The following is a 22,158-nucleotide window of genomic DNA, read 5'->3' as shown; positions in this document are numbered from 1 at the left end:
CCAATAGACGCAACATAAAACACTTATTTTCCTTGGGGGGTTTTCTTCAAATTTTACTTTATTTACAATACTTCTTTAATGCATTTCAAATGGTAAGTCAAATTCTTTAACGCCATTTGTCAAGTCATAAACAAGATACAGATCTCGCAATTCTTTGTTTATTTTAGGAAGAGGTTGATTGATATACCAAAGTTCCTTTTTGTAGAGTGTTAAATAAACCATAGATAAGAACAATACAAAATGTTTACAGACGACACAAAGCTTACCGGTACTTGAGTTTTCAGCTCAAATGAGACAAGAATGCTTTAAATTATCACTACATGTCAAACAAAAAACCTACTTGCAAAATGGGCTAATCTAGTTATAACACGTGTAGTTTTTTTTGTGCCTGTATATTCTAATCATATGAAATGATACAATTTTTCAAGTGGCTAAATGTTCATCCCTTTTTCTGATAATGGATTGATTTTTAAGAATATCAAAGTAGCTAGTGTAGATGGTAGGTCTTATTCCCCAGGGATTCATTCCGTACACGCCTAAGTAAGTGAACACATCTGGTTTGTAATGAAGAGAACATTTAATTCCAAGGCTTCGAATGGTTCGTTCACTTTCATACACTTCCTCTTCATCAAGAAAATTGTCATTATAGATGCACACAACATGACTTGTATTCTCTTCTAAAGCACTCATTTTAGCATGGGTAGCTAGAGTTTTTCCACTCGCTACACCTTTAGCAATCAAAGACCAAAAGTGGTCTCCCTTTCCACCAGGAGAAACCCAGAACATCCATTTTCCAGGTAGTACTCGGAAATTTTTAGCCAGTTCAAAAATTCTTTCTTTACAAACTTCTCTCTTTGATGCTAGTAAGTCATCCCATGCATCTTCTAATCCTTCGATATCTCCCTCAATGTTTTTTGGAATCCTCTGGTTAATAATATGAATCCACCCAAAACCTTGATTCCTAAATAAAATCAGAAAACTGATAGGCAATTTATATCCATAAGTATTCATGTTTATTATATTTCAACAACTAATCATTTCTAAATTAAGAAACTTCTAAACTGCATTGCTCAGTAAACAGCAATGTTTAATTTTATCTTTTTTTATAAATAAAATAAATGGTTTGAAAAAAGAAGAAATAATATTATACAAATATTGACTGGGGTTGAGGGCAACATTGATTATATTAACCCCCGAGGGACGAAATATTGCCCGACGCGAAGCGGAGGGCAATATTTTCGTCCCAAGGGGGCTAATATAATCAATGTTGCCCGAAAACACAGTCAACATTTGTTTTGTTATATGAAGAAACAAACCAAAATTTAAGAAAGTAATTGAAAACTGATCGCCGTAATTTTCTCAGCTCAACAAAGAATTCACGAATTCAATTTTGTCGAAGTTCATTTCCAAAATATCCTCTGCATCAAACGGTCACTGGTGATATTCCGCCGACCGTAAGAATTAACATACAGATGTTCTACCTGATTTTACTTCACAGTAATTCGCAAATCCTTATATCCGTTATGAAAGCAAACCGTCGCATTGCGCGTCCGTTATTTACTTGCTTTGACTGACTCTCTATTATGACGTCACCTTGTTTTGGAGTCGCAAAGAATTATTTACGTCATCGTTTACGAATCCACAAATCAGAGGCGAATATTTGAAATAGAGGTAATGTTCTCTAAATATTATTCCTAGCCGGTCAATATCAAAAAAATATTGACCGGTCAATATTTTTTGGACGAGCTAATATTACAATTATTGACTATTCGTCTATATAGAGTTATGTAGTGAGAATATACTACTGAATATAACAAATATATATATATTCTTAGATACAGATAATGATGACGAATCTATTGTATCCAACAAAAGTGACTTTATGCCGCCTAGAGGTAGGAACCAATATTTGGATAAATTTATTGATACAGTGAAAACGTTTCCTATAGAACAACTTAGCGGTAAAAATACCTTTAGGAACAACATAAACAAATTAGAGTGGGATGTAATTGAAAATTTAAAAAATGATGAAAGTATTATCATTAAAGAAGCAGACAAAGGGAGCGCTGTGGTCATAATGGATCGTGAATACTACAAATCATTATGCCTCTCTGTACTTGAAAATAGTACATACTATGAAAAACAACCATCATATGAAAGTAAGGAAGTCATGCAAAAACTAAAAACTATTATTAATGAATACGGACAACAACTGACAGAGATGGAAACCAAATATTTGTTGTCATTTAACATTAAAACTAGTAACTTTTATGGTTTGCCTAAAATACACAAAAGCCAGACCATTAAGGACAAGTGCAAAATTTCCGAATCTACTTACATCAACGTAACAAGTCCAGATGATCTCACTATTAGACCCATAGTTGCAGGACCCACGTGTGAAACCCACAGAATAAGTAACCTATTGGATATTCTATTGAAATCTTATATTTCCAAAGTTCATAGTCATATAAGAGACACTGTGGATTTTCTTAATACCATTCCTGAGAAAATCAACCCTCAATCAATTCTTGTTTCATTTGATGTCACCAACCTGTATTCCAATATTCCACATGATCTTGGACTTACTGCCATAGAACATTGGATTGACAAATTTCCCAATCTTTTACATGACCGAGTTTCCAAAGACTTCGTTTTAAAAAGTCTTCAACTGATATTGGAAAACAATTATATGCATTTCAATGATATTATTTACAAGCAAAAATTAGGCACAGCCATGGGAACCAAAGTTGCTCCAACTTATGCCACACTTGTCCTAGGCTATTTAGAAGAAAAACTATATTCAAACATTCAAGACAAATTTGGTCACGACTATGAAACCTTCATTAGAAAGTCATGGAAACGTTATTTGGACGATTGTTTTATTATATGGGACAAAAGTGAAAATCAGTTAACTGAGTTTGTTAATATCCTCAACACTTTGAGCACTACTCTGAAATTCACTATGGAATGGGATAAAAATATGCTACCCTTCCTTGACGTTATGGTACTTAAAAAAGAAGACCGGATAATAACGGATGTTTTCTACAAAATAACGGATACTAAGCAATATCTTTTATTTGACTCGTCCCACCCTCGACATACTAGGAATAATATTCCTTACAATTTAGCAAGGCGTTTATGCACAATAATCTCCGATACAGATATTTTAGACTTTCGTCTCACAGAATTACAAGATTTACTACTTCAAAGAAATTATCCCACACAACTGATTCAAAACGGAATTAACAAAGCCAAATCCCATGAACGAAAGGACCTTCTTTTAGTTAAAATTAAACCCGTCAAAAATGTTATACCATACGTTTCAACGCACAACCCTAGAAATCCAGAAATGTTCAACATCATTAGAAATAACCTACCTATCCTAGAGGAGGATCAAGACATGAAGAAAATATTAGATACTTCACATATCATCAAAAGTAAACGACAAAGCCGTTCTCTTAAATGTATTCTTACCAGAGCATCGTTTTCCAGTAAAATCCAGGAACCACCTATCATCAAAAAATGCGACAAACCCAGATGTAGTACATGCCCATATCTGACAGAAGGATCCACATTTCAATTTAAAACCGGAAGCGATTTTTCCATCAAAACCTCCATGTCATGCACCAGTTCAAACCTTATCTATGTCATACGTTGCGCTGGTTGCGGTGAAAATTATATCGGTCAGACAGGAGACACCTTGAGACACAGGATGACCGTGCACCGACAACAAATCAGGGAACCTAAATACCAATGTACGTCCGTCAGTGAACATATAAGGAACTGTGCAAGGAATAAAAGTCCTAATTTTACCGTTTTTCCTTTTTACAAGTTTCTGAGGGATACCACAGAAAAAGAACGTGAGGCAAAAGAAAAACTGTTTATCAACAAATATAGACCTGTTTTAAATGCCTAATAATTATATAATGTATCAGATAAAAACTGTTTCCCGTAATTATTTTATATATTTCTATTATTTGTATGGAGAATTTTATTTTCCCGTACTTAATGTATATCTTTATATTATGACGTCATAATCAATTCGGCTACATAACGTAACATAATACTAGCGTTTTATGACGTCACAATAAGAAATATGTATTCGTATGTATGTGTATTTGTGTAACTAAGCAACATGTTTTCAAACTCCTGATGATTTAAAATGAAACTAGTTGAGTTTATTTCGGTGTTGTGATTTTTTTCATATATATATATATATATATATATATATATATATATATATATATATATATATATATATATATATATATATATATATATATATATATATATACATGGAGAGAGAGAGAGAGAGAGAGAGAGAGTTCACTTTCAAACCTAAACAACAATAAAAGTTGTGTTTAATGTGGCTAAAAAGCCTTCTTTGGCCACAAAATGCTCTAATTTAGATATCATGATCATTTAAATTTTGATATTTATAACTTAAAATACTAGTATAACTAGAAATTATTAATGATATCTATAGACACCTCATAAAAATACATTAGTAAGACTTTGATGGGACCTTAAAACTGAACTTAGTCTTAATTTATTTTACAACGATTGATAAACAAGTTCTACAACTTATAATAATATCTCTCGTTGGCATGGATGTTACCGCGAGCGGGTCATTGGTGTGGGAAGAAGCCGGAGTATCCGGAAAGAACCCAAGTGTCTAAGCGGGCGACCGCCATACTTTATAACATACAACCACTTCCGATCACGGGGATCGAACTCGGGTCGCAGCGGTGAAAAGCAAATGCATTGTCCACTACGCTACTTGGATATCATTCATGGTCCAAACTAGCATCAGACCTTTAGTTCTCGGTCGGACACAATCGGATGGACAACGCAGGAGCTACAGTTCCTTACGTGTTAAAAAGTTGAAATTTGTAAGGCGCACAAAAACCTGCACTTGCCCTCTAAGAGGGAATTAGAGCCTTTGATTTTGCATTAATTTGTGATCCAAATGACTCATCCTTTGTAGGTTTTTGGCTAAAATAGCCCATTCTAAAGTATGTTAATCACAAATTTAAAAAGTTGGAGATAATATACCAGTAGAGAACACGTTTATATATACTCACACGAAGGTTACTGTAACGTATTACATTTGACTGTGTATTCTAATTAGCGTTTTTGGCGGAGTGCAGCTTCCGCTAAATCAGGTACATCGCTAAATGTTATGCACACATGTAAATGAAGGAACATTTCGGAATACACTAAATCAAATCCACACCAATTTGTTCAAAAACTACTTTCCGCCAAATATCATACACGCCAAATATAATACGTTTACAGTATATTTACCTGCATATGGTGGAAGGTTTATGATTCTCCAGCCAATCATCTATTGGTTCCTTATTAATTCCCGCCCGATAGATCACTGGGATAGCAAAATCAGATTCCTGGGCTTGATCGACAATTTGTAAGTACTTAGGGTGTACTAGCACAGTACCCTTCATTGTACTGAGTGGGGTGGTGGTGGACACGTCCATGTCTTCTTCCATAGTATACAGCTGTACGGTTATCTTTATTCACACGCATATACTATATACATTTATACTGCAGTCTGGAAAATGAAAAGTATTGTTAATATTCACTTTTAAATGTGTTTATAAAGACTTTAATTTAATTAAGGTGTCTCGGGGGAGAATGTTTCAAACATAGGATTTCCTTAAATTTTTTACAGTGAAATGTCAACTTATAAGTAAACTATGTGCAAAATATAAAGTAAATTGACCGGATAGTTTATCTGTTTGTCGCGCTCAAGTTTTGGTCATATGTCCGATTCATCACCGACATTTTATATAGGATTATACAGGAAAATGAGGGTTTTCATTTTCAATTTCATATTAAAAATATTACAAACATACGATTTTCTTTAAATTTTCAGCGATGGAAGGTTAACGTATTAGTAAACTTTTTGCCAAATTAAAAACGAAATTGACCGGATGGTTTTTAGGCTATCCGTCCTCATAGTTTGATCCTATAAACGTGCCGTGCCAGCCATTTTACATTATAGAATTGTTTAAAACAAAGGGATGTTTACGAATCAAATTTAATTTTATTTGTATTAGAAGAAAAAATACATTTCCACTCACACAGAACGTAGAAAGGTCGCGTATATGTTTTTATTTTGCAAATTATAGTTTTGATTTTAATTATTGACGCTGTAATAGAAAATGCACGACGTTAATTTTTGTCAATTGTCACGTCAGAGTCTCAACTGACGTCATCCTAAGACGTTGACTCCGACGACAATAACGTCGATTTTGAAGAAGCGGCGAAAAAACTAAAATACTTCTACCTGAAAATAATAATATGAAACTTTTGGCCATAAACTATTATTAAGGAAAGAAAACTCCAAATAACTCTAGCTTTAAATTTAGATAAGTTTTGTTTTCTTTTTCTTTATTTTTACAGTAGACTTTCTTTTAAAGAAAATTATAATATAATAGCATAAAAATGGTCATGACAATCTAGTCATTTTTAAGTCCTATTTTCATCCATTCGTACTTTAAAAATATTGCGTACGACTTTTACGTGGACGGTGAGAGTTGAACTGACTATGAACCATGAACTGATAAAAAAAAAGGGTGAATAGAAGAGGGAAAAAATTGTTCGCACAAATCTTGTCAACACATCGCTGTATTACCCACACAAATCTTAAATCCAACATGAATCCGGGATTCACCGTACATAAATAAATAGCGCAGATGACTGAATCATTTAAAGTAGTGTCATAATATAGCTCATGAACACAGGGTTCTTCTACGTACCTTGCACTGTACTATAACTTAACAGCTAGGTCGGAAGAGATAAGTTTTGGGTTGAGAAAATATTATACGAATATGTCACGACGATGTTTAAATAAAAATATTACATTTTTAAATGTCATTGTCTGTGATAAAAAGTCAAAAGTCAGATTTCGTTTTTCATTATCAAATTAGGAGTGTGCAATTAAAACTTTTGGCCACTCTATATCTAAGGGGCTGGTTGGAGTACCAAAGTTACTAGCCCAAGGTTCAAAGTTACCAGCCAGCTGCAGACTGTTGTCGGACCTGTTAACATTTCATTTTCTAAAAAACCTAAATATTATGTACATTAAGATTTCCCCACAAATGATACAGGTATGTAATAACTAAATACGATCTCGTTACGAGTAACGAGTAGGTCTTCCGTTCAATTTTTAAACGATACGATTAAAAGATCAATGAAATTTCAGAATTCTTTATCAACCACTCCCTTTAAGATAGTGTATACGATTGTCAATATCCTTTAAAATTCTTAACAAAGTGTTTTGCTTTTTCACATACAGCACATTGAAGATTTAAGTTTTGAGTCCCCTAAAATCCTTAATTACGTCATCAATAGGCGTGGCAATGAGTTTTACAAACTGATATTGTTACGATCAACAACTTTGTTTCTATAATGCATTACAAAATCTTGATCGTTTTTAAGGTATGTGTAATAGACTTTACAAGTGTGTTGGCCCCTAATTAAGAAGCCAGCCCCTTTTTTTAAGTTCATTTGGAAGGTCTCACAAATACTTACATTTTTGTTCTAACACCCATCAGATCTAAAATTGTTGATCATTTTTTAGATACAAATGATTGAATATTTTAGGGGTCAGTCCTCTAGATCCTTAATGGGTACAAACATTGGTGTTTTGATTACTGGAATCGATTTGAATCATCAATGCACACATTTTCTTTTCTACAATGCTTTACAAATTATGTCTCTTTCTCTAGATATATTGTGTCAAAGTACTAGTTTAAGTACTTTGACCCCTAAAAATTCCTTATTACGTAATAAATGGGCGTGGTAATGATTTTTTCTATAAGATATTGTTAGGATCAACAACTTTGCTTCTAATGCATAACAAAATCTTTATCATGTTCAGGTTATTCGTAATAGAGTTTATGAGTGTCTTGGCCCCTAAATAAAGGAACCAGTCACTTTTTCTTGATCTTATTGGAAAGAACGTTTGATTCTCTACCACTTTTGTTATATATGTCGTAACAAAATATCAACTGATAAAAAGATACAGATCAAAACGTATGAAATTTTTGAATACCTGATTTATGTATCCCAACCTGAGAGAAATTCAAAGCAACCCGCCCATCCCCTTAAGGTGGTAAGGAACACCTGTCGATATTAATGTGCATTAAAGTATATAATAATTGAAATACTTTCACTGCTTTAGAATTTTCTTTCACAGTATTCAACAAAAAAATACGTTTTAGAAAATTTTAGAAAGATAAATTTTAAAAATTTATCGCTCTCAACGGGAATCGAACTTATGACCTACAGGCACTAACCCACTGCGCTACGGTGTAACATATCAATAAAGGGAAAGAAAGTATTTAAAAAATGATACTTGATTTTACTGTTTATTTCGATAAATAATACCACACAACGTGAAGGTGTCACATACCACATTACTCGTAAGTAATGAATTTTCCAATTACCAAATTAAATCTATTCATTTAACAAATTTTTCAAAAGAGCGGTCTCCACGCAATTCGCCTCAGTTTAAATCAGCCAGGACCGGAAGTGCATGCTTCCAGATTCACTTTTTTTGCGTGCTGCGTCATCAAAAAGTGGTGTATAGAGCCACCTTAAATATAACATATGAAAAAACCGATATATAGACCAATCCACACTTTACAAAAGTTATGTCCCTTGGCCGCCATCTTTGGGGAAAAACCCATATATTCCTCACAGTAGCCTTTGTAGTTTGGTGGGTTGTAACTTCGTCATTTGACATTAGAAATCCGTTTCCGCTGTGAGTTTTGATTGCCCCAAGTTGGGGTAACCCACACATCGAAGGAATAAATTAAATTTCTTCACAGGACGCCCAAATATTTGATATCATAAAGAAGGGAAATTTTTTTCCCCTTTTTACCTTTGGGTTGACCCTGCAAAGGGGAACAACTTTTGCAAAGTGTGGATTGGAGTCCTATTGATTAAAACTATAATAAAACCGATGTATTGATTAAAAACTAAAAAACTATAATATCAATAAAGAGTTTATATAAAATTAAGACTATATAACAATATAATTGATAAAATGTAATCTAAAGAGCATTATGAAATTTATATTACTGATAAAATATAAACTAAATACTAAACTATGATAAAGTGTAGTGGTTTGGTTTATGTGTATTTATATATGTAGAAACAAAACAAAAATATAAAGACCAAGGGAGGGTCGCCAAAGATGAATTTCAAAATTGTGCTACTAGGCCTATAAATATAATTAATAAAGAAGAAATTTTGAGGTCGTCGTCAGGTGCTACACCCCAGACCCTATACCATGTTTCTGTAGCTAGTACCAGCCGTAGCACGACATGGCTCCTTGGTCTTTAATTGTGATTAGGTATTTTGTATTATGATAATAAACTGAGGATGTTAAATGCATAAATAAGGATGCTATATCACTATGTTAATTGATGTACCTGTGTATTACACATAATACAATAATAACATTATAATAAAATAGTGGCATAAGTAGGATACCGTAATGTAAAAAGTAAAGCCGAAATGATGCTATATTAATAAGTTACTATGCATAAATACATAATACATTATTAATAAGTTAATTGGTACACCTTTGTATTATGTATAAATACATAATACAATAATAGTATAACAATATTGTATTGACATGACTAGGATACTGTACTGCAGTAGTGTTAAAGTTAAAGCCGTATTAAATGGTACATTGATAGAATTTGATTTTATAAATGAAATAGCGTAATATGTTTATTTTAAAAATTCAAAAAACTTACCACAGGAAATGAGGTAAAAATGTCCAAAGTAAATAACCAAGGGAAAATGTAGAAATAAAATGGCGTAACTAATGGAATTCTACTTCATCACTGTCAAGGTCATTCCGGAACCACATGAGATAGCGCTAGCTATGGCACGCCAAATTCACAAAAATGAGCTAAACATAGTTTCACAGTCGATAAACAAGGTTTATCGATTGTTAACTATAGTTTACGGATCGTAAACTATAGTTACCGACGTTAATCTGTATTTCACATCTGTAAACTATAGTTAACGCGATAATCTATGTTTCACATCTGTAAACTATAGTTAACACCGAAAACAATCATTTGCGATTGTTAAACATAGTTTATCTGATAAGTAGGGTTTTATGATCAGTAAACCACGGTTTACAAATCTAAAGCACGCCAAAATCACATAAATTAGCAAAATATAGTTTCACGATTGTGAAACTATATTTATCAGATAAACTATGTATAATTTGCATTCGTGAACTATAGTTTAGAGTTATTAATTATAGTTTCACAATGGTGAAACTATATTTATCAGATAAGCTATGTTTAACAATCGCAAATTATTGTTTTCAGTGTTAACTATAGTTAACAGATGTGAAACATAGATTATCGCGTTAACTATAGTTTACAGACGTGAAATATAGATTAACGTCGTTAACTATAGTTTTCGATCCGTAAACTATAGTAAACAGTCGATAAACCTAGTTTTTGTGAATTTGTCTGATAAATGTAGTTTCACGATTTGTGAAACTATAATTAACAACTCTTAACTATAGTTTACGATTGTAAATTATAATTAACAAATGTGAATCTATATTTATCAGCAAAATCTATTGTTAACGTTTTTTACAGATAGATAAACTATGATTATCATTCGTAAACTATAGTTTACATTCGTGAAATAAAGTTTCACAGATGTAAACTATAGTTAACGAATCGTTAACTATAGTTTAGGATCCGTAAACTATAGTTAACAGCTGATAAACCTAGTTTATCGACTGTGAAACTATGTTTAGCTCATTTTTGTGAATTTGGCGTGCCATAGCTAGCTTATCAGACCTCAGTGCGCTTTCAGCTCTGCTTCAATGTGGATGTGTTATCTTTACAATAATATTGTTATCCTTGACTTTCCCGCGTTTTTAAGTGAACAAAGGATTAACTTTGTAAATTAGTATCATGGCTACTGGTCTAATGAGGATGTCCTAGTGGGGCCTTCTGATGATGAAACATCATCAGTTTCAAAAAACATCTTTAGTGCATTGAAAACAATTCAAAGCACAATGGAATCTGTTGCCACTGGCATAAATAAAATGGGTGATGCATTTACTGCATTAACAGCGGCAAACCTACAACCAAAGGTCACTGACCAGTATTCCACCTCTAAGCGCCCATTTGCGGAAATAGAGAAGGGGGAGACATCTGATCAGTATGATGACACAGATGATGTCAAAAGTCTCCTGAATTCAGCTACTGGTAAAAACTCGCAATCATCAGAAAGTAAAGATTTAAATAAGTCATGTAGTGGCTCTGTGCTTGAAGAAATGGATGCTTTACTTGAGGATGATGATGATGTGGGGCCTGTTGTGGCTGAAAAGTTGGCAAATATAACAAATAAGGCTTTTTCAAAGCAACATGCTATTGAAAGTGTCAAGAAAAAGAAGTTCATAAAAGGCCTAAAAATTGTGATAATGCGATAGTTCCTAGAGTGTATAAGGAAATTTGGAGACAAATGATGAAACAAGGTTTCACTAAAAAACGTGATTTGCGCCTAATAAACATTCAGAGTGCGATCACAAAGAGTACATGCGCAATATTAGGTGTTGCAGATAGTCTCCTAAAAGTTGATGGAGAAAAACGTCACAAAGAGATTAGGAATTGTCTGGATGCCATCTATTTGCTTGGACATGCAAATACAGCTATGTCAATGCAAAGAAGAGAACTGCTGAGACCAGTATTGAAGGGCGATTATGCTGGTCTGTGTGACAGTAGCACACCAGTGACTTCTCTTCTCTTTGGAGATGATCTTCCAAAGTCATTGAAAGAAGCCAGGCAGATGGGAAATGTCGGTCGTGATTATCCGTCAAAAAACGGGATAAGATACGGGTTTCATCAGAAACCCAAGAACAAATATTTCAAAAAGAAGATCCACAACAAGAAATTCAAAAAAGATTAGACACTAAAGAAAGTAGCTCTGAAGAACCTTATTCTTAGGTAAGGTTGCATGAGAAATTAGAATTTTGTTCTGTTGAATTTTCAGAGTATGTAAAGAAAATAGTATCTAATGCTGAAAACCAGATTCTACACTTTGAGGGTGGTAGAATAAAGCATTTTTTGGATCAATGGATAAAGCTTACATCCGATCCAGAAATTCTTAAAATTGTTACTGGTATTGAACTTGAATTTATGGATGAACCTGTGCAAAATAATATACTTAATCAATGTAGTTTTAACGAAAAAGAAATAAGTGCAATTGATGCAGAAATACAAAAACTACTTGACAAGAGAGTAATAGTAGAAAGTGAATTCGGAATGAACAATTTATTTCTCCCATATTCTTGATGCCTAAAAAAGATGGAAAATACAGGCTCATATGTAATTTGAAGTATTTAAATCAATACATTCAATATCATCATTTTAAAATGGATTCGTAAAGCTTACATCCGATCCAGAAATTCTTAAAATAGTTACTGGTATTGAACTTGAATTTATGGATGAACCTGTACAAAATAATATACTTAATCAATGTAGTTTTAACGAAAAAGAAATAAGTGCAATTGATGCAGAAATACAAAAACTACTTGACAAGAGAGTAATAGTAGAAAGTGAATTCGGAATGAACAATTTATTTCTCCCATATTCTTGATGCCTAAAAAAGATGGAAAATACAGGCTCATATGTAATTTGAAGTATTAAAATCAATACATTCAATATCAACATTTTAAAATGGATTCGCTGTTTTCAGTGTTACGCATGATAACACCAGGATATTATATGGCTTCCATTGATCTTAAAGATGCTTATTATTGCATACCTGTATCTAAGAATTATCAGAAATATTTTAAGTTTTATTGGAACTCAAAACTGTACAAATACAGAGCGTGCCCTATGTGTCTATGTATGAGTCCTAGATTATTTACAAAAGTGCTGAAACCAGTTTTTGCAGGGCAAAGAAAATCTGGCCACCAGTCTGTCATTTATATAGATGATATTTACTTACAATGGGACACTATTGAATTATGTAATCAAAATGTGAATGCTACATCAAATATTTTGAACAAGTGTGGTTTTGTCATTAACCCAGAAAAATCAGTATTTATTGCCAGTCAAGAAATTGAATACTTGGGGTTTATTTTGAATTCTAGAGAAATGACAGTGTCTATCACAAATCAAAAAGCAGAGAAAATGATAGGCCTTTGCAAAGATTTTCTTAAATGTAAGACAAATACGATCAGGGATCTGAGTTCCATCATAGGTAATTTAGTGGCAAGTTTCCCAGCTGTAACACATGGCAAGCTATTCTATAGACAATTAGAGAATGAGAAAATAAAGGCCTTAAAAGAGGTAAAACGTCAATTTGATGCTGGGGTTCATTTATCTGATTTGGCCATAAAGGATTTACATTGTATTGTATTTAGCATTACAAGCATTGTGTAAAGAAAAGCGCAATATTTCTATACATTTATTAATTGATAATACAACAGCTGTAGCATATTTTAGGGAACAAGGTGGAAGTCGTTCCTTAGAATGCAATAAAATGGCTAAGAAAATCTGGATGTGGGCATATGACAGAAATATATGGCTTTCTTCTGCTCACATGTTGGTGGGGCAAATGCTCAGATATTTGCAACATTTTATAATAAAACGTGTATGAAAAAATGAATCAACATTCAGTGATAAGGTTCTTCAGAGAAAATGAATTTAAATAATTAGTCATGTAAATCAATGATGATAGTTTGATTTGCGGAGAATTCAGTTTTACATGTTTTATTTGTAAATTACAGTCAACATTATATGTCGTCTCATGTTATATTTAATAGCCTCAGAGCTTTCAATTCTCATGTGGTTCCGGAATGACCTTGACAGTGATGAAGTAGAATTAAGAAATTAAACGAAACTTACCTGGAAGTTGAAGTTTCATTGGGATTCCACTTCATCACTGGAAAAAATGGAATATTCACATGCCCTTCCCTTCGTTAATTTATATTGCCCTCCCTTATAAACAAATTTTCATTAATTTCTTCGGCTATTAAATGGGATTTAAACACTGAGGTCTGATAAGCTAGCGCTATCTCATGTGATTCCTCCATTTTTTCCAGTGATGAAGTAGAATCCCAATGAAATTCCAGGTAAGTTTCGTTTAATTTCTTAATTATACGCGCACGCGACTTCAATGAGTCATGTGACCCGCTGAACTAGTGGGGTTGGAGCTAAAAGCAGGATTTGAAGATATGGTTGCTATAATATAATAAATAACTGTAAAAACATATACAGACTTTAAAAAGATTTGGGAGGAATTAATAGTAAACTATTATACAAGTATGGTGAACTGGAAAAAAAACCCACATGGATTAAGTTTATGATTTATTAACGTTGAGACCAGTGGTTTAAACAATTAAATAAATTGGTAATAATCAATAATGTATTTCGATAATTATAAACACTATATGAAAAATTTTGATTAAAAAAAAATTTTATTGAAAAAAAAATATATTAATTTGATTAAAAAAAAATATTAATTTGATTAAAAGAAAAATAATAATGTAGTAATTATTGTTTATGCATATTGTACATTCATGTTACATTATGAATATCATGGGAAATATTCATAAAATATGTTTTACGGTGCAACCGTTGGGGCGAGCACAGCATGTGACCAGACAATGAATTATGATAAAACAATAAAAATAAAATTTACAACGTAAATGAATTTGATTGCAAAATATAATAAAACATACCTATGTATTTTAAAGTAAATTTTCATTATTCATAGTTTTTAAGATTTGTTATAATTTATTTATTTATAGGTAGAACAATAGTTTAATATCAGATACAATGTTGTTGAATAATAAAGATTTTAATATAAATGTTCATTGCAATATATCTCCTCTTTAAAAGTGATTGTAACGTCAGTTTTTTGCAGTAGACATTTTTTCTTAAACGTACGTGTAAAAATTGACTCATCGTAGAGCTCTCTCTCTCTCTCTCTCTCTCTCTCTCTCTCTCTCTCTTCTCTCTCTCTTTCTCTCTCTCTCTCTCTCTCTCTCTCTCTCTCTCTCTCTCTTTCTCTCTCTCTCTCTCATGTTAAATTTTTTTTTCAATTATCACATAGAAAATCGACTTATCATGGGTTTAGCCCCTCCACTTTTTGAAAAAAAAATAATTTTTAATTTTTTGTTTAATTTACGCTTAAAAATTAAAAATATTTGCTTATCATAGTAAAAGAACATACTGTTCCGCCCCCCCCCCCCCATTTGTATTTCCATTTATTACATGCAGGGGGGCCTGCATGTAATAAATGGAAATGCAAATAAAGAAACCATTGAATTGTAAAAAAAAAGCTGAAGGAATTTTCATGTTTTTTTCTTCTTTTTGCTTTTAATGATATTTTGGATGAGGCTGCCATCCACCCCCTTTTAAAAAAGGCGATGCTACGTGTACGTTTCAGGAAATTACCGTAATTATAGCATAGGCGTCGGAACCGGGGAAGGGGGTAGCTTTTGTTGCAAAGTTAGATCTAACCATTAGGCACATAGCATCAAGGAGGGTTTAGCCCCCCCCCCCCCCAAAAAAAAAACTTTTCTCGCAACAAAGATAACAGTTCCTAAATTTACCTTGAAAAGATGGAAATATTCAGAAGTTGGAGTCATAAGTATACTAGCCCACCCCACCCCCACGGAATAGGAATTCAATAATTGGGGGGAAATTTTTTTTGGTTGGTAGGTAAAAATTTTGGAACTATAGGTATACTCTCCCTCCGCCCCCCCCCCCCTCCTCCCCACCGGATTAGTATTCTTATGAATTTGGGATGTAGGTTTTTTTTCATTGATTGTCAAGATTATTTCTGGGGATTAGTCTAGCCCCCTCCCCCTTTCAGTTCGCTTCCGAACTAAATAAATAGGAATAAAGAGAACAAATTAACAGTTAAAAAATTTATGCAGATATTGCATATAGTCAAACCATTAAATTTAAAAGGGGGAAATTACACACCTACAAACAGGGACCGGGCGCTCTCTCTCTCTCTCTCTCTCTCTCTCTCTCTCTCTCTCTCTCTCTCTCTCTCTCTCTCTCTCTCTCTCTCTCTCTCTCTCTCGGGAGAGGGGTAGGGGTTGCGCTGTATGTATCATAACCATAAGGGTAGAATATCCAAGTGTGGAATTTTTTAGGCTATTTCGAATCGTTGACTAAACTGGCAATAACAATTGGAGAAATATAATTTTTTTTAATTATTAATATTTTGTAATTTTTTGTTTTGTAATTAACAAATCAATGTCTTTTATTTCCTTAAGGAAGGAGTCTTCCCGTTGTCAGACATACTTTTTATATTGAGAAATTCATGAAATTTTGACACAGTCAAACAGATCATATAATCAATTGACTCTATCAGTTTAATCATTTTACCATATTGCTTTCGCATCAAGGTCAGGAAAGCTAATATATTGACCATTTAATTAGAGAGAAAATCCTACTTACATGATTTTTCACACAAATCTATTTATAGAATGAGCGCTTAAAAAGGTAATAAAAATGAACTTTGATAATCAAATCATATTGTTAAAACATATTCTGAAACTTAAGTACTTTATCATTAGTTCACATTGATTGTATAATGCAACATTAACGTTTTGTAAAAAATGCTAAACAGACTCATGGATATACAGCAATTCCGAATTGCAAAAACATGCGATATTTTCTTACATCAAAGTTACGCCAAAATTATAGCCTTTGTTAGATTGTTAGAACTTTACTATTTCTTTGCGAAGTTGTATGATAGCAAAAAAGAAAAAAATGTGATTCTTTAATTTCCTTTTCCCTGATTTAATGAACATTTCATCCAATTAACTTTTGACAAGTCGAAAACCAGAAAAGACTCATACTTTAAGTCTAAAAAATAAGAAATTATCATCAGTTTATGTTTTTAACAATTTCAAATGCCGTATCGTCTGCACACGCTATCTCTAGAGACACAGAAGAAACGTATGGAAGCCTGTAATAATCATAGCATTGCATCATCATTGCTTTGCATTACAAAAATAGATTAACGAAAACTACTATGGGATACAACACACGAAAGCGGCAAGTCTACATTTACGGCTGTGGTACATGTGATTGTGTATACACGTGGTTCACTGTACGCACATGTTAAAGGGATTGGAAATGCTGCAATTTGGTCCTCATTTCATAAGTTTTATGAAAAAAGGCTTTTAAAATAGATTATTTATCAAGTAACAGTAAAACACAGATAGTCAATTTTCTTCGACTTTTAATGATATGTACAGCATAAATGAGAAATACTGAAGTGTCTTCACCATGCATATTTCCTCCATAGTGGATAAAGAGTATACTTGTATAAATTATACCCTTAATTTTACATTCATATAACAAAAAATACATATTTTCTCAGTATATTTTATCATAAGATGGTTGCGTATTGATACATAAAAACGTATAAACTATTCTTGTTTGAATACCAATTGCTTCAGCATTGTACTTTGCTTGGTATGGGACAGTCAATGCGATTCAACGTCCCCCACTATGTAAACAAGATAAGATATACTTTATTTAATAAACACCCGATAAAACAACTGACCAGTGAACATTTGACATGCCCTTGATCCTATACAGTACTCCATGAAATTGATATCCCCACTTTCCGTAGACACCAACAATTAATGTTACAGTAAAAACAATGTCATCTGATTCATCATCAGACAAATCTCTACGAACGTTCGTTCCTTTGTGTTTTGCAACTTTCTTTTTGTTTGCTTCCTACGATAATGGCATGCATGCTACTAGTGGATACGTATATGAAACATTCTGGGAACAGAGATTTCCAAATAGATCTGACTCCAACAGTACTGATGAATCGCACTGTACCACTAACAAATCCTCAGAAGCGTACCGGGATGGGCAGCTTGTTCAGAAGCAGGTGGCTAGGTGGAGTGTTTATGTATCCCTTGCTCATGGAGTTCCACTCATTTTGTCAAGTGTTCTGTTTTCTTCTCTCAGTGATACTTTCGGACGGAAACCTTTCCTGTTCATAGGAGCGTTTGGTATATGTATCAAGCAGTTCCTGATAACTTTGGCAATGTTTTCGCGATGGAGCGTCTTCCTTTTTCCCCCATTTACTTTGATAGAAGGATTATGTGGGAGTTGGGTAACACACATAGCGATCTCTATGTGTGTTATTTCTGACTTAACATCGGCTGGAAAGTCAAGGTCTTTTTACATAGCCATTTTTACATTCGTGTCTGGTTTTGGGTCTTCTGTGGGAATTTTCGTTTCCGGTTACGTTGTAACTCTGTTGGGTCATGAATTTTCAATGGCAGTTTCGTTTGGGGTGGCCCTGGCAGCATTTGTTTGTATATGCTTTATTCCGGAGAGCATTTCAAACTCGCAGAAACAACAAAAGAAATTCAGTTGTTGTGGTAATTGTCGTAAAATACTGCAGTTTTATACAAAAGATGATGATGACCATCCTGGTTCTTTCAGGTGGAAGTTTGTCATTGCTGTTATGGCATTTATCTTCATCAAGTTGGCAAAACTTGGGGCTTCTTCCATGGAAGCTTACTATCTATTGGGTTCCCCATACTGCTTTACCCCAGAGAAAATTGGTACATTTGAGACAGCGAAGAGTGGTTTTTCGGAACTGTTTATACTTGTTGGCATAAAAGCAATGCATCAGTGTTTCGAGGACGAAGGCATAGCTCTCCTTAGTAATCTCTCCTCTATTGCCCAATTTCTTTTGTTCGGAATAGGTTCAACGGAACTATATTTAGAAGTAGGTAGGTTACATATGTCGATAATTATAAAACAGACTCATGAATTTACAGAAATTTAACCCTTCTTGCATCCCGTTTGAGCTAAGAATGGTCTCTCACCTTTCCTACATGTATCTTTTGACAGCGATCATTGTTGGCAGCCTGGGAATGGCGTCTGTACCAATGATTCAGGGAATCATGTCCAGGATGTGTCCTCCTCAGAAACAAGGTCTTGTCTTTTTTCTTTTAAGAAAAAGAATAGTTATTCCCCGTCTTTAGAACATTTGTTACGATGACAGTTTTTTGTTTGTTTGTTTGGATAACTAGTCTAGTATTCATTTGGTAGGTGCCATGTTCGGTAGCCTCGCAGTGGTGGAGAATGTATGTAACCTATGCAGTAGTGTTATCGGTGGCGCTATCTACTCGGAAACTGTGACCTTCTACCGAGGGACCGCTTATTTTGTTTTCACCGGATTTTTGGTTTTGGCCTTTATATTTTTATTGCAAGTATTTCTTAAAACAACTGTCGACGATTTCCACCATGCTGTCGTTTTTATTGAAATGTCAATTAATAAATTTGTGTGTTTATTTGTAGATTTCTGGTAAAAGATTCAAGACAGAATTACAATCGCAGGGAATATACAGTGATAATCAATAATCCGACTGATTGATGAATCGAGATAAAAGACAGATTGTTTATATGAGTGTAATACTATGCTTGTTTATTTAATAAATCTTTAAAATATTAATGTGATCCATTATGCATTGGTTGTGGATTTTGGTGGATATACTGAGTACATTTTGAAAAATTTAGACCTCTTGAATTTTTTGTTGATTTTAATTTTTTAATATGATATTTACATTTTTTCATAATGATAATACATGTATATATATATATATATATATATATATATATATATATATATATATATATATATATATATATATATATATATATATATATATATATATATATATATATATATATATATATCACACTTTTCAGGAAACCATATTTTTTTTCCTGTGATACATGAAATCTTTTTTAATGCACAACATGCATGTAATTTTACACATTAAACGGTACCTTCGTCTGGTCAGTTCGGCACTATTGGTAACTAAGCATTTACTTCGATTTAAGTTTCTCTTCTTACTTATACATGAAGTTTAAATTTTTTTAATCAAATTGATTGATCAATATGGGAATGAAAACTACAAATAAATATTGAAGCGATCAATAAATTGACTTTAATTTGTAAATGTTCATTATATTCAGTGCGCAAATATACTTACCAAAAATACAGATGCATGTATGCATAGGCTAACGTATTCAGTAATCAATGAACTAGGCTTGAAACTTTTTTTAATTTGAAAAAGAAAAATCGAAATTAAATTATAATTAAAACTAATTTTGACATTATTATGTCTATTTAAAACATGCAGCATGAATCCCACATTTCACCAAGTGATGCAGAATTTTAAAACAACAAGAGGTTAGAAAGGTGAATCAAAAGTACACATGCACTGTAATGTAGTAATATGGTCATTATAAGAAAGATGAAGAAGAAATTAGATGACAGCACATTGTTTAAAATCATACTCCTTCTGGCAAAGAAAATGTACAACTTGCGAGTCTTAATTATCTTCTTTTTTTCCTTTTTTCTTTTTTTTTTTTTTTTTTTTGAAACTCAACTTTCACATTAGACTGATTTCAATGCTGTAGTTTGAAGAAAACCCGTGGGTTCAGTGGTGTAACGTACATTGAAAATCCATTTTGGTTACTCTCTACTTGGGTTCAAATGTGACCAGTCAACCACCTCTAAGTAATTGGTTGTACTATAGCTAGTGTTTTAAACGACTCTTCCATGTTTATTATAATACAAGCTGGCATGGTTATCTTTTATAACTTAATTTACATCGGCCCATTGAACTTGATTTTTAAACTGATTAATTTTCAGCCATTCGAAAAGAAAAAAATGGATGAAAATCTTTCTAATAACATTTCTGCAAGGCAAAGAGTTTTGATGGGATTACTACAGGTCTTATATCTACAAACCTTTATCAAATACATGTATAAATAATTTATTACTTTAAGCATAATCAAGAGAAGAAACATAACAAAAGTCTAAAATTAAAAACTTCATTTTTACCCTACAAAATCTCTAGAATGCAAGAGCTTCGCCCCCTAGGCCACCAATAGGGCTTTGCCCTATACTCACTTGGGGCCTCAAGGCGGCCCCGACCCCTGCCTCATATTGGAGCCCCTTCTAACTTTAAATCCTGGGTCCGTCTCTGGTACTAAATATTTTAAAGAGGAGTTGGTGTGTGTGTGTGGGGGGGGGGGGGGGGGGATCCTACTTTCTGTGGTATATTTATATGATATTTTAAAAATTTCATAACTTTTCTTTGTCTTTTTACAGAAGAGATACTGGCTGTCGAAAATATTGGCTTTCAAAAATCACTTAACCTTTTCCTCTATAGTGTTAAAAATGCTTTGAAATATGATAATTAAGAATAATTTTGTACAAAGCTTTTTTCGGGTCTCTTTTTTCTTTTTTCTTTTTTTTGTTGGATATATTAAAACCGTTAAAAAATAATAAAACCTTATTCTGAAAGTAAACAAAAAACAATCTTACTTGGAAATATAGAAACTAATCAAGAATCAACAGTAAGTAATTAGAAGGTAGATTAGATGTAAACCTAAATAAAAAAGATTGCAAATTTTTCCATTTTTATGTTGGCAATATTTCTTCATTATCACGTACATATTTGGCTTCCTATGGGGCTTTACATACTAGCTGCAGAGATCTTGATGTGTTCTCTGTCTAATATAGGCCTGAACTTCTACATTTATATTAATTTTACTATAAGAAGGTCAGGTTTCCATTCCAAACCATCTACCAGTATTGGATTTTTACTTTCCAAATATCAAAGTCATTTTGACCACGGCACCTCGCCTACTTCATGATCTTCATCTATTTCAAATTAAAACATCTAGAGCATAGACATGTCTATGTACACGTAGAGTAAAATGCATTACTTGATTTGATTATAAGCGCTCGATTATGAAGATCAATTTGTAGACTTTATGCTGATAATAGTACAATACAACAGTGTTCAAACAATATTTCTGTCATAGAAGATATCTTAATTACGATCTTCATCTACTTATCAAAGAATGACTTCTAAAATTCACAATAAACAAAAGTTGTATTTTTTTGTTTTTAACAAAATGTTTTGTTGTTTGATGATTGTGCTTTAGAGTATGTTTCACAACACAAGCGTCTGGGAATATTGTTATCTTCAAATTTAAGTTGGTCTAATCACATAGACACCATTGTTAAAAAGCTTATTAAAAACCTGGGGTCGTA

General features: G+C 32.9%; 2 protein-coding genes across 4 annotated transcripts; one reads left to right on the top strand and one right to left on the bottom strand.

Annotated features, from left to right (window-relative positions):
- Positions 1-142: 142 nt before the first annotated feature.
- On the bottom strand, positions 143-9,937 carry LOC128178624 (UPF0696 protein C11orf68 homolog). Of its 3 annotated transcripts, none has more exons than XM_052845871.1 (3): positions 9,795-9,937; positions 5,308-5,569; positions 143-979 (listed from the first exon to the last, which is right to left on the bottom strand). In XM_052845871.1, exons 2-3 carry the CDS (start codon positions 5,505-5,507, stop codon positions 424-426), a joined length of 756 nt encoding a protein of 251 aa, XP_052701831.1. In that variant the 5' UTR covers positions 5,508-5,569; positions 9,795-9,937; the 3' UTR covers positions 143-423. The 3 variants fall into 3 exon arrangements, with proteins under 3 accessions (XP_052701831.1, XP_052701833.1, XP_052701832.1); XM_052845873.1 differs by having other exon boundaries at positions 143-961; positions 9,795-9,936; XM_052845872.1 differs by lacking the exon at positions 9,795-9,937 and adding an exon at positions 8,078-8,204.
- A 7,520-nt stretch (positions 9,938-17,457) lies between these two features.
- Positions 17,458-19,600, top strand: LOC128177736 (proton-coupled folate transporter-like). Its single transcript, XM_052844569.1, has 4 exons — positions 17,458-18,811; positions 18,933-19,016; positions 19,134-19,290; positions 19,383-19,600. The coding sequence occupies exons 1-4, from the start codon at positions 17,716-17,718 to the stop codon at positions 19,456-19,458; spliced, it is 1,413 nt and encodes a 470-aa protein (XP_052700529.1). The 5' UTR covers positions 17,458-17,715; the 3' UTR covers positions 19,459-19,600.
- Positions 19,601-22,158: the final 2,558 nt, after the last annotated feature.

The sequence above is a fragment of the Crassostrea angulata genome, chromosome 3, assembly GCF_025612915.1.
Source record: "Crassostrea angulata isolate pt1a10 chromosome 3, ASM2561291v2, whole genome shotgun sequence".
Classification (NCBI taxonomy): domain Eukaryota; kingdom Metazoa; phylum Mollusca; class Bivalvia; order Ostreida; family Ostreidae; genus Magallana; species Magallana angulata.
The sequence above is the reverse complement of the archived record's forward strand: the minus strand, read 5'-3'. Positions and strand labels throughout refer to the sequence as shown.